Source organism: Lagopus leucura, unplaced genomic scaffold (assembly GCF_019238085.1).
Source record: "Lagopus leucura isolate 7727_CA_CO unplaced genomic scaffold, USGS_WTPT01 145-18_obj-0_obj, whole genome shotgun sequence".
Classification (NCBI taxonomy): Eukaryota; Metazoa; Chordata; class Aves; order Galliformes; family Phasianidae; genus Lagopus; species Lagopus leucura.
In genome coordinates this window covers 3,453-19,380 of record NW_024965783.1, presented here as the reverse complement: position 1 = coordinate 19,380, position 15,928 = coordinate 3,453, and the positions used below count along the sequence as shown (strand labels likewise).

At 54.0% G+C, this 15,928-nt stretch overlaps 2 protein-coding genes and 1 non-coding gene across 3 annotated transcripts; 2 read left to right on the top strand and 1 right to left on the bottom strand.

The window, feature by feature from the left end:
* Nucleotides 1-519: 519 nt before the first annotated feature.
* On the top strand, nucleotides 520-5,454 carry R3HDM4 (R3H domain containing 4). The gene is made up of 8 exons (XM_042892813.1): nucleotides 520-625; nucleotides 1,359-1,513; nucleotides 1,628-1,746; nucleotides 2,383-2,506; nucleotides 2,819-2,904; nucleotides 3,884-3,969; nucleotides 4,126-4,181; nucleotides 4,735-5,454. Exons 1-8 carry the CDS (start codon nucleotides 573-575, stop codon nucleotides 4,836-4,838), a joined length of 783 nt encoding a protein of 260 aa, XP_042748747.1. The 5' UTR covers nucleotides 520-572; the 3' UTR covers nucleotides 4,839-5,454.
* Nucleotides 5,455-5,561: 107 nt separating this feature from the next.
* Nucleotides 5,562-5,668, bottom strand: LOC122192292. The gene has a single exon (XR_006182578.1). It is a non-coding gene; the product is annotated as a U6 spliceosomal RNA (small nuclear RNA).
* Nucleotides 5,669-5,986: 318 nt separating this feature from the next.
* Nucleotides 5,987-14,881, top strand: MED16 (mediator complex subunit 16). Its single transcript, XM_042892818.1, has 14 exons — nucleotides 5,987-6,217; nucleotides 6,376-6,483; nucleotides 6,990-7,159; nucleotides 7,833-8,264; nucleotides 9,142-9,247; nucleotides 9,838-9,993; nucleotides 10,329-10,540; nucleotides 10,797-11,003; nucleotides 11,383-11,593; nucleotides 11,764-11,897; nucleotides 12,059-12,251; nucleotides 12,507-12,723; nucleotides 13,045-13,128; nucleotides 14,103-14,881. The coding sequence occupies exons 1-14, from the start codon at nucleotides 6,082-6,084 to the stop codon at nucleotides 14,227-14,229; spliced, it is 2,493 nt and encodes an 830-aa protein (XP_042748752.1). The 5' UTR covers nucleotides 5,987-6,081; the 3' UTR covers nucleotides 14,230-14,881.
* Nucleotides 14,882-15,928: the final 1,047 nt, after the last annotated feature.

Below are 15,928 nucleotides of genomic sequence, written 5' to 3'. Positions count from 1 at the left end.
CCGCGGGAGAGAGATTCGTCCGTGACCTCGGGTACCGAACGCGGGGCAGCCCAGAGCCACCCACCGAGGGGCAGCGAGGAGAAGAGCCCCAGTCCGCGGTAACCGGCCCCGGTGCGCACCTCTTACCCGGTGGAGGCCGCGCGCCACGAAGCCACATAGCAGCCACGGCCGCCCGGGGCTCGGGCTGCAGCGGGGCCGGGGCTGCGCTCGGTGCCCGCACGTCGGCTGCTCTCCGGACGGGCGGGCAGGGGGGCCCGGCAGTGCCCCGCCCCGCGCTGCCATTGGCCCGCCGCTCCCGCCACGCCTCATTCCGCCCCGCCTCGCGTTTTAATTGGCTGTCTCCTGCCGCCTCGCCCCGCCCCACTTTCCTATTGGAGTACAGCGGCCGCCGCATGCAAATATCGCGGCGCGGAGCCGGGAGGCGGCTTGGGGGCGCTGCTACAGCGCCGCCTTGCGGCTAGGTGGGCGAGCGTGCTCTGACCCGCCCTTTGGTGACGTCACTTCCTGTCGGGCCGAGCGGGGCCCGGTTCCGCGGTCCCTTTAAGGCCGAAGCGGCGGCGCGAAGCCCAGCTATGGTGGTGCTGCCGGGCGGTGCGGCGGTGCGCGGCTCCCCGGAGCCCTTCCCGTGAGTGTCGCTGCGGGGCGATCCGGGTGGTGCTGCTGGGGGCTGCGGGAACGACGTGTCCCCGGCCGCTGCCCTCCGCCGGTACCGAGAACGCAGCCGGAAGGGCGCTGTCCGGGCCTAGGGGTGCTGATGGGGGTTGGGGGGGCTGCGACCTCTCGACCCGTGAGGAGCGATTTTGTGCCCGGCCCCTGGGCGGCTGTGCTGGCTGTGCTCCCTGTTGCCCTTCTGCCTGCTGTTTGTTTTGCTGTTGTTTCATTTGTTGTGTTTGTTTGGGTTGTTTTTGGGTTTTTTTTTTTGCCCCTCTCCTATTGCTCTGCTAAAGGAAATCCCCACAAAGCAGAGGGGAAGCTGGTGGTGCAGAGTCTTTAGCAAGTGAGCAAAGAGCGAAAGGCAGTGAAACTTCCTGTGCTTGGCTGGGCTTTGGTCAACTTTAATAGCAAAGCCAGTTGCTGTAGGTGCCCAGGGAGCTTCGTGCTGATCACTCAGTTCAACCTTCCTGTTAAATCCGCCCTTTTATGATCATTCTTTCAACTGTGTCTACATCTGAACAACACCCTGACTACATAATCATTGCTAATAAAAGCCAAACACCTCCAAGTGTCTCGGTGGAGCTCAGGGTTGTTGCCTTCTTGCAGTAATGCTGTTGCTGGAGGCTACTTAGTTTGCACTACCTTGCCATCACTATGGGCCCAAGGGGCCTCAGGAGCTCAGCTCCTCTGTCCCATCCCTGCAGGAGGATCGAGGACTGCCTGCCACCGCTGGAGAGCTCCCCATCCAAGCGCTTCTCCCCCTCCAAGCGGAAGCAGTACTACATCAACAAGGCCATCCGCAACTCTGACCTCATCCCTAAAGCCAAGGGGCGCAAGAGCCTGCAGAGGCTGGAGAACAGTAAGGCTTGGGTGGCTGCAGTCCACCCCCAGTTCCCTACACGGCCTGCAGTGAGGGCTTCTGTGAGGACCCTGCCCCCAAACTCAGGGGCTTTGCTGTTGCTTTCCTCCCCAGCTCGCTACTTGATGTCACTCTTGGAGCGAGATGAATGTGGCAGCAGTGAGGCTGAGCTCGCCCACTCTGCCACCCCGAGCATCTTCACCGAGGCCTGCAACAATGAGACCTATGTGGAGGTAGGATGTGGCTGCCTGTTTTGCTGCCATTCAGCGCGTGGAGTGCTAGTACCTTGCTGCCCCAGACAGAGGGGCTGCCTGCATTTCCCTCAGAGCCCATATAAGGGCCTGGCTTGGCAGTGGGTGCTGTGATTTGACTGGTTTGGGGTCTGCTGCTGTTCTTGTTGTACTTGAAGTGCTGCTGGGAGCTCTTTGCGTAGCTTTGGGCAAGCTGCAGAGGGTAATCTTGAGTGAGCTGCAGCACTTCCTCCACACCAGGCCTCTTGCCAAACACCTCAGTTGTTGCTCCATACAGCCCGGGTGGTGTTGCTGTACCTCCTCCATGACCTCGTCTTCTGGCACCTCTCCTGTGTTAGGTGTTCACAGCTCTGGCTGCAGGGCTATACGTGTGGTCTCTGTGCACTCTGGGTGCTGTGAAGCTCTTCCGCTCTTACTCAATCCAGCCTTGGAAAGCCTGATGTCTGTCTGGCTGGATTGCGTGGATGGATGGAGGTGTCATCACTTGGACTCCTTGCAGAAAGCCACCTTCTTGTTGGCTCTGAGTGCCAAACATCCATCTCCTCGAGGCAGAGGCTTGGGCATACCAGGGAGCATACCTGTGATGTCTGCATTGGGGCTTCATGCTTGTGTTGTCAGATCTGGAATGACTTCATGAACCGGTCAGGAGAAGAGCAAGAGCGTGTCCTGCTTTACCTGGAGGAGGAGGCCGGGAAGAAGCACAAGAGGAAGCTGCCCTTGAAAAACAAAGAGAAGTGGAAAGGTGCTGGGAGGGGAAGCCGGGTGGGGAGATCCTCTCCTTTCCCTCCTTTACATGCACTTTGGGAAGGCTGCTTTTTCCTGAGGTGCTCCCTGCACCATCCAGTCATGGCAGGGCAGGGGTGCGACAGTGCCTGAAGGGATTGGAGGCCCCACAAAACCCCATCATGAACTTGAGTGGGAGTTTATGTGGGCCAGCTGTGGCTGCGGTAGCTGGCTGGGGTCCTGGGGGCTCATTGAGCACCTAAGTGAGATGACGCCACGGGGCTGCAGACCCCCTTTAAATCCCTTCTTTTCTTCCCTCTGCTGGCTGCAGAGCACCCTGCCTACACACCCAAGGAGTGCTTCCAGCGCATCAGTCGCCGCCTGCGCTCCACCCTGAAGCGTGGCAGGATCCCTATGGTGAGCTGGGGACACGAGGGGTGGGGGCAGGGCTTTATGGTGTGTTTCGATGCTGTTCCTGAGCTGCCAGCAGGTGCTGAGCTCCTGGGAATGCACACCTGCTCTTAGGTGACCTCTGGAGCAGTGGCTTGCTGACAGCAGATGTTCAGCTCCCCATGCAGAGAGGTTTTCATGGGTTAGCAGAGGTCTTCTGGGACTTGCAGGTTGTGTTTTTTTACCTGGTTGTTTCCCTGCCTCAGTTCAGTAAGTGGAAACCAAGCATGCTTGCCAACTGCAGCAACAGTCCAACCTTTGGGGTCTTCAGACTTGTCTGTACAGAGATACTTAATTGCCTTTTGAAAGGGGTCAAACTGCACAATGTGGTGAGCAGGCAAACCCGTGCTGCAACACGGTGGCCTTGTGCCCAAGCCCAGCCTGGCTCCCTGCTCTATTCTCAGTGGTGCTGTTTTCCTGCTGTTTGTTTTCCCTACTCTAATTAGAGCTCTGTCTCTAAAAGCAGCCTGAGCTCCTCCTGCCTCTTGGCTTCTTCTCAATTTGCTCTCAACTGAGGCTGCTGCTTGTCTCTGGGGTCGCAGTGCTCTGGAGAGCTGCACTCCAGCTGAACTTTGGCTGTCAGGAGAGGAGGAGATGGAAGGCTCAAGGCTCTTCTGGCTATTGCCACTTCACTCGTGAGGAACGATGCCAGCATTTGGCACACAAAGTGTGGAGCTGGCAGGGCTGGATTCCTTTCTGCTCTGGGCCTCACTGCCACGTGCCTCCCTGCTGTCCTGCATCTCCTGCTGTGCTTTGAGCTGCGTGGATGTAGCAGAGGATGGGGAAAGCCAAGTATTTGCTGGCGGGGTCTGCATTTCTTCAAAGGCAAAGTCCTCTGGCTGTGGGGCGTGGAGCTACCTGGGGAATGGCAGCTTGGGCATGGCACACCGTCTCCCCTTAATGGGATTTGCCCTCTCCTCACTGATTCCTTTGCTGTTCCTTGCAGGGGATGCTGGAGTGCTTGGAGGAGGAGCTGCTGACCTTCTTTTCTGTCACTCCACACTCTGTGTACACGGCACTGATGGACAACAGGTACCCCTGTCGTGGGTGCACAAGGGGGGGCTGAGCCCAGAGCTCCTGGCTCCCTGTGCTCCCGCTCTGATCCTTGGGCTCCCTGGCACAGCTCAGGGAAGGGCAGTGCTGGTGTGAAGCACATCAGCTCTAACCCAGTCCCCTGCCTCCCTCCAGCTTTGAGCGACTCCTGCTCCACGCACTCTGCCAGTACATGGACCTCGTCTCTGCCAGTAAGAGCCTCATGTTTGTTTTTGTTTCTTGTTTTTCCTTTTTGTCACTATCTCCCCTCTCCAGCCCAGCTTCTTCCTCCCTGCCTCCCCTGGCCCCACCTCTCACTGCAGCTTGCAGATAACCATACTCTGCTGCTTCCCTGCACCAGGCTTGCACCATAGCCTGACCATAGCCAGAGCAGCTCTACTTCATGATGCCACATGCAGCAGTGCTTAGGCTTCCCCTCTTGTTTCTGGGCTTGGGTGGCTCAAAGCAGATCTCTGTGCTCACCCCCACTCACTGCCTCCCCCTGCAGAGCCTGGTTGTGGGTTTCTCAGTAGGTGTCATTGCCACAGCAGGGGAGGGAAGCTCTACACTGTGTCTTTGTGGCTCCTTGTTCAAAACAGCATGAGGGCCGTGATGATATGAAGCAGAGGGGGTGCCTGTGGAGGGGGCTGGAGGTGGCAGCTCCTCTGCAGGGCATAAAACAGAACTGCAGGATCCCAGCGCGCTGCTGGGAGGGGCTGGGCTGTGGGTTGCAGCACTGTGTTAACTCTTCCATCTTGCCCCCAGGTTCGGATATCGAAGGGAAACGCCAAATGAAAGTGAGCAACAAGCACCACGTCTTCCTGCCCCCAGAGCTGCTGCTTTCGGACTACCTGGAGCAGCTCAGCTGACAGCGAGGGGCTGCCCTGCCCCATGCTCAGCACGCTGAAGGCTTTGCTTGCCCACTGATGGCCTCCATGGGCCTCGTTCCTTGTGACCTGCACGTGGGGCTCATCCCTTCCCCACTGAGTGGGCTGAGCCTCCCCGTAGGCGCTGCAGTGTGTTGTGGGGCTGCAGATGGGCCGCGGCAGGAGCCACGCATCCTGGCCCTGTCCACGATGTGCCCACAGCCCGTGTGCTTTTAATGATGCCAGGCCCGTGGCATGCTGCTGGGCTGGATGCTTCTGGGCTCAGCCAGCGGAAGCGCCTGGGGCCTGTGTGGCAGCCCTGTCTGTGTTCTGACACCTCCATGCCAACAGGCGCAGCCCTCAGGCACCCCTGGAGCTGGCTGGCTGGCCGCAGCATGGAGCAGGGCTGTTTTTAAATGTATCATAGCTGTCTTTTTATGTGTATATTTGTACGTGTGGGGGCGGGAAGGGGAAGGGAGAAGTGCTGGCCCCAGGTATGCGCTCTGTGCAGCCACCTGCAGCAGGCTGGGGCATGAGCAAGGGTGGTGCCTCGTGTTTGTGTGCGTGCGTCAGAAACGGGCGGCATTCGTGCCGGGACAATAAAAGTGTGGTGCTCCAATGATCTGTGGTCTGTGTTTTGGGGCTGGGGTTGGATTGGAACTGTGGGGCCAGGGTGGGACAGGGCCAAAAGGGACAAGGCTGTGTGACCCTCTGTAGGAAAAGAAAAAAAATATGGAACGCTTCACGAATTTGCGTGTCATCCTTGCGCAGGGGCCATGCTAATCTTCTCTGTATCGTTCCAATTTTAGTATATGTGCTGCCGAAGCGAGCACGATCTGCTGCACCTCCGCGGCAGTATATAAAGCCCAATATAATAATCCTTCTTAGAATAGAGCGATTTTCTTATTTACTTTCTAAAAAGCCTCCACTTTATAACGCACTTATCAACTGTAATCACCCTAATTCTTGACGTTTTTCACCGCAATATTTCCATATTCAAGCCTTATTTTACCATTCTCCGCACCGTAGGGTTTCTGGGTAGTTTTTTATGCAAATTACTAATCGGCACTGAGGACCTCTGCCTGGGCTGTCCTCGGCAGTGCCTGAAAGAACGCGGCGCGGCCCGGGCAGCCCGCGGGGTCCTGGCACTGCGGCGCATGCGTGGTGCCGCTCCAGGTGGCATCTTTGCCACCCCCTCCCCCTTCCCCGAACTACCGGGTCGTTCCTTATCGCTTCGGGAGCAGCGATGGATTTGGCGTACGTGTGCGAATGGGAGAAGCGGCCGAAGAGCGACCACTGCCCGTCCATCCCTTTGGTGTGCGCCTGGTCCTGCCGCAACCTCATCGCCTTCACCACCGACCTGCGGAACGAGGAGGAGCGCGGTGCGGACCCCCCCCCCCCCAAACCCCCCCACCCCCCCCCCCTCCCCAACCCCGCCGTGCTCTCGGGGTCCCTCGGCCATTCCAGCAGTGCCAGCAGACCCCGTTCCCTGCTGCAGGCCGGTAATGGTTTGGGGGGTTTCGTTTCTGGCTTCGCGCAGATCTCACCCACATGGTTCACATCATCGACACGGAGCATCCCTGGGACGTCCATTCCGTCAACTCCGGCCACGTGGAAGCCATCACCTGCCTGGAATGGGATCAGTCGGGTGAGCTCGAGGCCTTCTCAGCGTTCACAGAATGACAGAACAGGTTTAGGTTGGAAGGGGCCTTTAAGGTCACCTCGTTCCAACCCCCTGCTATAAGCAGGGACACCTCCCATAGCCAGGGTTGCTCACAGCCCCATCCGGCCTGGCCTTGAATGCTTCCAGGGAGGGGCATTCGCAGCTAGGCTGAGTGTGCAGTGTCTCACTGCCCTTATAGTAAAGCAGTTCTCCCCGATAGCCAGTTTGAATCGACCTTCTTCCAGTTTAAAACCATTTCCTCTTGTCCTATTGCTACCTGCTCTTATAAAAAGCTCCTCCCCAGCTTTCCTGTAGGAAAACCACTCCTACTTCAGGCCACTTTCCATAGCAGTGCTGTGCTACTCAATGTAATTTGGCATTGCTTCACAGCTGCAAAGTGCTGGGCTCCGTCAGAGCTGCGCAGGAATGGCTTGGTTCCTCACCTGGCGATTGGCAGCACCCAGGGTTCTTACAGGGCTGTGTCTCTGCAGGCTCCAGGCTGCTCTCAGCGGATGCAGACGGCCACATCAAGTGCTGGAGCATGACCGACCACCTGGCCAACAGCTGGGAGAACACTGTGGGCAGCATGGTGGAGGGAGATCCCGTGGTGGCCCTATCCTGGCTGCACAATGGTGTAAAGCTGGCACTGCATGTGGAGAAGGTTTGTCAAGGGCTGGTTTGGGTCATTAGTGGGGGAGCTAGGAAACTCCTCTGCGTGTTTCTGCTCTGCCATGGGTTTCTTCCGTGGTGCTGGGCATGTCAGATAGGGGAATCTTTCAAGTTAAATGTTTCCTAGCTCCTGCTGAGAAATGCAGGTGGGGTGCCTCATTTCTCTCGGTGCTTTAAGCTTGTCTTAGTCAGCCTGTTTCAATCTCCATGGCTGTAAAATGGAGATAAAAGCACGTGCTGGCCTACCAGGGGTACCTCAGCAGAAATGCAGTTGAGGTGAGGAGGTTTGTTCCAGGGATTTGGTAACGTGAGCCAAACATGTAGAGAGGCCAGCTGTTTGTTTTGAAGCACGTCTAATTCTGATTCAAAAAAAGAGGAAGTCTGTCAAGTGCAAATCAACATCCTGCGTTCTCAAATGTTAAATCTAGCACAGAAACACAACGGGGCTGTGTGCTGTGTTGGGCAGCAGCTGGCACTGCTTGTAACTTGGGGGGAAGCCTTCCCCACCGTCACATCTCAGAGCTGGGTGTGTGAGCTCGATGCCTGGACTCCGTTTAGCTCTGCTGACCTTGCTGCAGTGACTCAGGGGAGCAAAACTCTGCAGCTCTGGGTGCTCTGCAGGCATCAGATGCTGACATCTTTGCGTTGCCGATCTTTATTCGCAGTCTGGAGCATCCAACTTTGGGGAGAAGTTTTCCAGGGTCAAATTCTCTCCGTCGCTGACGTTGTTTGGTGGGAAGCCCATGGAAGGCTGGATTGCTGTGACCATCAGTGGGCTGGTGACAGTCTCCCTCCTCAAGCCCAACGGGCAGGTGCTGACATCCACAGAAAGCCTTTGCCGCCTCCGTTGCCGCGTTGCCTTGGCGGATGTCGCCTTCACTGGTGGGGGGAACATCGTGGTGGCCACTTCAGATGGCAGCAGTGCCTCCCCAGTCCAGTTCTACAAAGTCTGCGTGAGCGTGGTGAATGAGAAATGCAAGATAGACACTGAAATCCTGCCTTCCCTCTTCATGCGCTGCACCACCGACCCTGCCCGCAAGGACAAGTACCCAGCAATCACTCACCTGAAATTCCTTGCTCGGGATATGTCAGAACAGGTGAGCATCTGCTGTTGAAAGAAGCAGGAGTTCAGGGGGTAACAAAGGAGGCAGCAGTTTATTCCTCCCGTGGCTTCATCTCAAAGCTGTGGGATGGGGAGCAATCGCGTCCTGCTGTGATTCTCTGCTGTTTTTGTCTTGTTCAGCTTCATTCAAGCATGTTGCACTTGATAGGTCTGAGCCTCCACTTCCTGGAAAAGCAGTCTGAAAAGCCCCATTCTTCATTAACCTGATGATGTGTTGTCTTTATTTTATCACTCTGCCATTGGGTATAGTGAGTGTTCTGCTGGACAATCCGGAGAGGTTCTGAGATACAAAGTCTTTCATCTTCGAGTCTCGACTTCAAAGCAGTCCCTCTCCAGAACGCTTGGAGCTCTTGATCCATGTGATTTCATTTAGCAGCTTAACTCTATTTGCCAGGGTAATATGACTGTGGAAATCAAAGTGGTTCAATGAAGCTGAAAAGCTCTTCTCTGTCCTGTTCCCTGTGGTCAGGATTGAGTGTGCCGTGCTGGAGAACACAGTGTCTGTTTTGGCTTCAAAGCCAGTTCTGTTCCTTTGCCCATTTAGTCTGTGATGTATGGGGCAGCACTGGCAGGTTACAGATTTGTGAGAGATGGGATCATCAGTGATATGAAGAAGCACAGGCTGTGATAACACTGCACAGTTCTGCCTTTCTTTCATTCTAGCTGGAGCTGGAGCCTTCACCATTCTGTGTTGCTGATACAAATCCTTTGCTTTTCATTAGTGGTGTGTGGGCTAATTAGGAAAAAGAGCCTCAGAGCAGAGTGGGAGAGGGGCTGAAAATGCTCCTGAGTAATGTGGTTCCCCATTGTGAATGCTGTGCCTACAAACAGTGTGGCTTTCCCTTCTGCAGGTGTTGCTTTGTGCTTCCAACCAGAACAACAGCATTGTGGAGTGCTGGTCTCTGCGGAAAGAGGGCTTGCCTGTCAACAACATCTTCCAGCAGATCTCTCCTGTGGGTGAGTTCCAGCACCAAGAACTTGAGAACAGGAGTGTCTGGTCTTGAGGAGCTCTGAATGGCTGTGATAAGGCAGGGACTCCAATCCTTTATCACATATTTATTTGTATTTCAGGTGTTCTCGGCCTCACGCTCTGTTCCATCCATTTGTTTGCATCTTAGGCGACAAATTGATGGTTTCTAGGAAGTGGTTTGTAGTTGTTACTTTCACTCAATAACAGACATTTTCTGTTTTGCTGTGCAGCCACTCTTCCTGCTGAGAGCAGAGCAAGCTGAGCCTTCTGAAGGAAAAAATGGTGCAGTGTGCAGGTAGCTTCATTGAGCTGCCCTGCCTGCACATCCCTTCCACTCGATTTCAAACATAACAGCATCAAATCCGTGCTGTTTGCTCTGCTGGAATGCAAAGGGTTGTTTAACATAAAGGAGTTGCCAGCAGAGCCTCCCATCAAATCTGATACAGCGAAAACAAGTCGTTGTTGGTGTGGTTACTGAGCTCAGAAGAACGTGGGGGAGATGCAGGGGGCAGAAGTCAGGCAGGGGCGCTGTTTTCTGAGCCCTTTGGCCTGAGGTGTCTCACTTTGTTTTTCCAAGTTGGAGACAAACAACCCATGATCCTGAAATGGCGAATCCTTTCTGCCACCAATGATCTGGATCGTGTCTCAGCTGTGGCTCTGCCCAAGTTGCCCATCTCCCTCACGAACACTGATCTGAAGGTGGCAAACGACACCAAATTCTTCCCTGGACTGGGTAAGGAGTCTCTGTTTTCTTTCTCTTAAATATATGATTTCTGCCTGAAACTTTCCCTCGTCTTCTGAATTGTAGCTGAAGGAAGACTTCAGAGCAACACATATGAGAGATTGATACAGAAACTTTCCAAGGCATTGCTCGTCCTGTCTCCTTTCCATGGGAGGATGCATACTTCTGAAATGCTGGTGTGGCTTCGAGGCCTGAATGTGCCTGCAAGCCCACAGCCTTTGGATGCTGTGTTGTTGCCACATGTGCTTTCAGTGGCTGTTTTGCTGGGTGAGGTCAGGGTTATACCAGAATTTGCTCGCTCAGCTTTGGTTATCATCTCTCCCCAGGTCTGGCCTTGGCTTTTCACGATGGCAGCGTCCACATCGTTCATCGCCTGTCCCTGCAAATGATGGCTGTCTTCCATGGCTCTTCTTCCCAGCGCCCAGTGGATGAGCAGACGATCAAAAGGCAGAGAACTACCGGCCCCCTGGTTCACTTCAAAGCCATGCAGCTCTCCTGGACGTCTCTGGCCTTGGCTGGCATTGATAGCCACGGGAAGGTAGTGTGTTCTGCTGTGTGGGCTGCTCTCCTGGGATCTCTCTCTTTATCTCTCTAAATGGTGCTGGATCATTCTGGAAAGTGCTGGGAATGCCGTGTGATCCGTATTAAATATGGTGTGATGCATCCCTTTACTGCAGGCTTTGTATCTTCAGGCCAGCAATGAGCTGCAGGTCACCCTGTGTTATGCAACAGCTTTTGTGGAGGGCTTTCGAGCCAGTTCTTGACAGGAATTTTCCTTTGCCTCCTCCATTCAGCTGAGCATGCTTCGTATCTCCCCCTCCATGGGCCACGTGCTGGACATGAACACCTCCCTCCGCCACTTGCTGTTCCTGTTGGAGTACTGCATGGTGACTGGCTACGACTGGTGGGACATCCTGCTCCACGTCCAGCCCAACATGGTCCAAAACCTGGTGGAGAAGCTGCATGAAGAATACACACGGCAGAGTGCAGCCCTGCAGCAGGTCAGCAAGAGTGGAATCGATCTCCCTGGTTTACAGCAGAGGGAGCAGGCACAGGGTGAGGTCTCAGCAGCAGGGCTGCAGCAGCCTGCCTGCACTGTCTTTGAATGCTCTGCTTGAGCAGTGCTCGAGGTGTGAAGAGCCATTTGTTGTTACCAATCTCTACCTGTTGGGAAGTTCTGGTGAGATGTTAGAGCTTGTTCTTGGCAGAAGTCATGTCAGAGCACTGGGAGCAATAGGGCCATTTGCACACACATGAAACAGCCCTCCGTGTTCCAGCTGTTCACACAGCAGCGATGCAGAACAGAGGATAAAGCAGTTTATGAGCTGATCCTCTTCCTGCCTTCGCTCCTGAATGTTTTCCCATGCCTCTGTCCCTCAGGTTCTCGCCACACGCATAGTTGCCATGAAAGCATCTCTTTGCAAGCTCTCCTCCAGCACGATTGCCCGTGTTTGTGACTACCATGCCAAGCTGTTCCTGATTGCCATCAGCTGCACCCTGAAGTCGCTGCTGCGCCCACACTTCCTCAACACCCCAGATAAGAGTCCTGGGGACCGGCTCACAGAGATCTGCTCCAAGATCACAGATATAGGTGGGCATTGCTGGTGCACAGCTCTCTGGATGTCCTGCGTCGGCTCCTTTTAGACGCGGTGTGAAATGTCATAAGCTCGTAGTTGCTTTCCTGGGTTTGAGGAAGAGGGAAGTGAGGGTGGAGCGTGAGTCCATCTCCTGATTGAACCACATGTTCTGCTCCTGTTTCAGACATTGACAAGGTGATGATCAACTTAAAGACAGAGGAGTTTGTCCTGGAGATGAACACACTGCAATCTCTGCAGCAGCTCATCCAGTGGGTGGGGGATTTTGTGCTCTATCTACTGGCCAGCCTGCCTAACCAGGTGAGAGAGCCTGGGCTTCCAAAAGCAGTCCTTTATGAACCTCTTACACCTCTAAGCTCTGTGCCATCCTCTACCAGCCTGTCTGCTGTCCTGTAAATGGAACAACAGCTCCAGCAGGCTGAATTTAAGCCCCAGTCCCAAAACGTTTCTCCTCTTTGCAGGGCTCTCCTGTGAGGCCAGGCCACAGCTTCCTGCGAGATGGGCCATCCCTGGGCATGTTCAGGGAGCTGATGGTGGTGATTCGTATATGGGGGCTGCTGAAACCAAGCTGCCTCCCCGTCTACACAGCAACCTCTGACACTCAGGACAGCATGTCCCTCCTCTTCAGGCTTCTAACCAAACTCTGGCTGTGCTGTAAGTGTTTGCCAGTTTCCTCGAACAAAAGGATCTTGCCTGGTTTGGATTGTGCATGCTAGAAGTAATTGCAGGGAATAACTCTTGAGTGGGTCTATAGTGTTTAGAAAGGGCAAGTGCAGCTGCCAGCTTTATTGTTCCCTGTGCTGTGTTGGCGGATGGAGGAGGAAACTGCATCCACTTCTCTCAGTCTGTAAATGAGAGGTGTAAAGATCATGCTGGTTTTTCTCTCCTTCTGCTTCATTTTCCACGCAGGTCGTGAGGAAAATCACATCACAGAGCCAGATGATACCCTGATAGATGAGTGTTGCCTCCTGCCCAGCCAGTTGCTCATTCCCAATATTGATTGGTTGCCTATCAACGATGGCATTATCAGCAAGCTGCAAAACAAACAGCTTGTCAGGCTGCAGTTTGGAAAAGCTCCTGGGCTCATCGGTCACACTGTCTCTTCCCAGTTTGATGCCTTTGTAAGGTACAAAGATGTGAAACAAAGAGGTTGAGATCTCTCTGGGGGGTCGTTGGGTCTGGGATGCCTGTGTCACAAGTGGGTTTATTCTCTTTGCTCCCAGTCATTAGCGAGTTAAAGAACTGAAATGAGATGGCAGGAGGAGGGGGGGGAAAGTGCTCGTTTGTGTTCAGATTGATGTCAGCACGCCTTTGAATCCAGTGGCACTTTACAGAGTCTGTAGTCATAGCCTGGGCCCCACTGGCCATTGAAATGCAGCTCACTGTCCTGGCAACAGCTTGTAGAAAATGATAGCCTAGAAACCATCCGGTTCTTCTTCCTGCACAGGGCTCCTGGTCAGCCCAAAATCGATCATCTGAGAAGGCTTCATTTAGGAGCGTTCCCAACAGAGGAATGCAAGTCGTGCACCAGGTAAGTGATGCAGACGAATCCCTTCCGTGCAGAGGGAGGTCTTGGCAGAAACTCAAACTGTCTTTTGTCATTCAAAAGCTCCCTTGGTCTCTGTTTACCATCCCAGCTGGTATCCCAGTAACTTCTCCTGTGATTTACGCCTGCAGGAGGAAATGCTGCTTCTAAATTAAGGCCTCTTTATGGCACTTTGCATTTAAAGAAAGCATTTGTGGGTATGTTGAAGATATCCCTGATGTGGGAGAGGAAGATCCTTAAATGCTCGTTGGAAAGCAGCAGGGCTGACTCAGGAGAGCTGCTACTATCATTGCAAGTGCAGCTGTTAAATTTAAGCCTCCCTGCCTTGCAGAGTAACCACAGCTCTTTGAGAATTAACTTCGTTCCTCACCTCAGTTGAAGTAGTTCTTATCTAAGGGCTGAATGCTGCAATGTGGGATGGATGTGGTCTTGCTTTAGCAGAGAAATGTGAGGGCGGTCGGATGACAAAGGTCAACAGAGACCAGAATTTGCCTGGAGGGTCTTTATTGGAGATGAGATCCCTGGCTCAGCCTGCAGGCTCCCCTGTTCCTGGGGAGGAGGCAGTGAGTGCAAATAATGGCAGCACCCACGCTGCTGTTTTTGGGTGATCTTTCAAACTTCGGTTTGCTTTTGGACTTCTTTTGTGCTGCCCCCTCAGCAAAGAGCCATCGACCCATCGTGAGATGGAATTAGCTCTAATCATGAGTTTTAATAGGAAGTCTCTGTAGCAGATCATTTATACAAGATTGAGTGTCTGCTGTTTAAATAACAGCTGGGGGCTGTTGTGTGAAGACATCCCTCTGTTCCAAGATGTTTCAGTGCTCAAAAACATCACCTGCAAATGGCAGGAGATGATTTCCTCCTCATTCCCTGCTCGCTGGGTGACCAGAAGTGCCAGCATTGCTGGTTTAATTCCTGGCCTTCCCATCTTTGTGCTCTTCTGCTTTCTTCCTTTCCAGGTGTGGCTGCGTCACGATGCTGAAATCTCCAAACAAAGTCACTGCTGTGAAGCAGTGGGAGCAACGCTGGGTCAAAAACTGCCTGTGTGGGGGGCTGTGGAGGAGGATGCCCCTCAGCTATTCCTGAGAGCAGCTCCGTGGGGCACAGGGAGAGCAATGGGTGCCAGGTGGAAGAGCTGGAGGCGCTTTGGGAGCGAGGAGCTGCAGCCCTTGTGAGGCAGCACCCAGCTGTTGACTGGGAACACTGATATGTTCTTCTTCCAGCTGCAACACTGAAGATTGAACACTTTGAAGCCCTAAAAAGAAAAGAGGGGAGGAAGGAAAGGGACTTTTGTGGGGCTCCCTTTAGGCTTTACTCTGTAAAGTTTTCCCATTGCCACCAAAGGCAATGACAGCTGGAAGCCAAGGGCCAGGGAGGGGGGTAAAAACCTGCTGCCCTCGTTGTGTCTGTGGGCTGACCAAGCAGAAGGGCTGAGCCCTGCTTGACCTCCGGTGTGAGTGGTGATGAGGGGCTCTGGGGGTCCACAGAGAATCTCCAAAGGAAAGAGGAGTGAACATTTGGTTCCTTGTGTTCCTCCTTTGCTGTGGGCTGCTTGGGAAGTGTGGCACAGGTTGGTCGGTTCCTGTTTCCTTCTGCATCTCCGTGCTTTGAGTGAACTTCATCACTGTGTTTATCTGTGTTCTGATGGATGCAGGAGAAGGAACATGAGGTTTGCTGCCTGGAGCAAACCCAGCCAAGTAACTGAGCTCTTTTGTAAATAAAAGTGCCATTGATTTAATGACAGAATGTTTGGCTTGTTTGCAGGACTTCAGGCCTCTTTCATGTGACTTTGGTTGTGCTGTGAGCCCAGGGCTGCTGATGCATCAACACAAGAGAAGCAGGAAAGTGGTGTGAATTGCACCTCTGTTAGGAAAGGAGCTGCAAGCGTTTGCAAAATTGAATGGTTTTCAACTTTCCATCAGATTATTAGGGGCAGGAGAGAAGAAAACTTGGGGTAATGAAGAATGCTGTAAATCTGCAGCTTCAGACAAAGCTGTGTGCTGCAGTGTGCTGGAGGAAGAGCTTTCCTAGCATGCAACTCAGCCCGAAATCTGAGTGCTTTCAGCTGCTCTGTGAGGGTGGTTGGAGCCAATCTGGGGCTTGGCTGAATTCCTGCTCAGCTGGATTTACCTCTGGGTGTCCTCTGAGAGCATTTAAGGGGAGGACGATGCCATTTTTTTAATATTCACATCCCTCTGGGAGTGAGTTTTCATTTATTAGTGGAAAAATTGAGCTGGTGGCGAAGAGCTCAGCCCTCAGCTCTGCTGCTTTTCTGCAGAGCTGGTCTGTGCCTCGCTATTCTGCTAATTAAGGACAGTCAGATGGCTAATTAGGAAACTACAACTCCTCGTCGAGGCGGTTTTTCCCTGTAAGTAAAACTCATCAACGTGGGCCCTTGCTCATCTCCTTCCTCTGGAGGGACACTTTGGGGTTATTTAACATCTGTGGCACACAGAGGAGAGAGCAGTGCTCTGTTCCTGGGCAGCATCCCACCTTGCTGTGCTGTGGGGCACACAGGGAGGGCGGTGTGGGGTCCAACCCCTGTGGCTTATAGGGTCTGTATGCACTAAAGGATGGGGGCAGGGATGATGGGGATGATGTGGGGCCGTCCTGGCTGTGCCACCCCCAGATCTCAGCATCCCCCCACCCCCCCCTTTGTCCGGCTCCCCCCCCCCCCCCCCCCCACTCAGTGCAGTTCTGCCTGCAGCAATTGGCATTGCTTTATTGTGGTTGCAATACAGATGTGTCCAGCAAAGCCTGCAGCAGTGCCTCCCCCCGCCCGGGG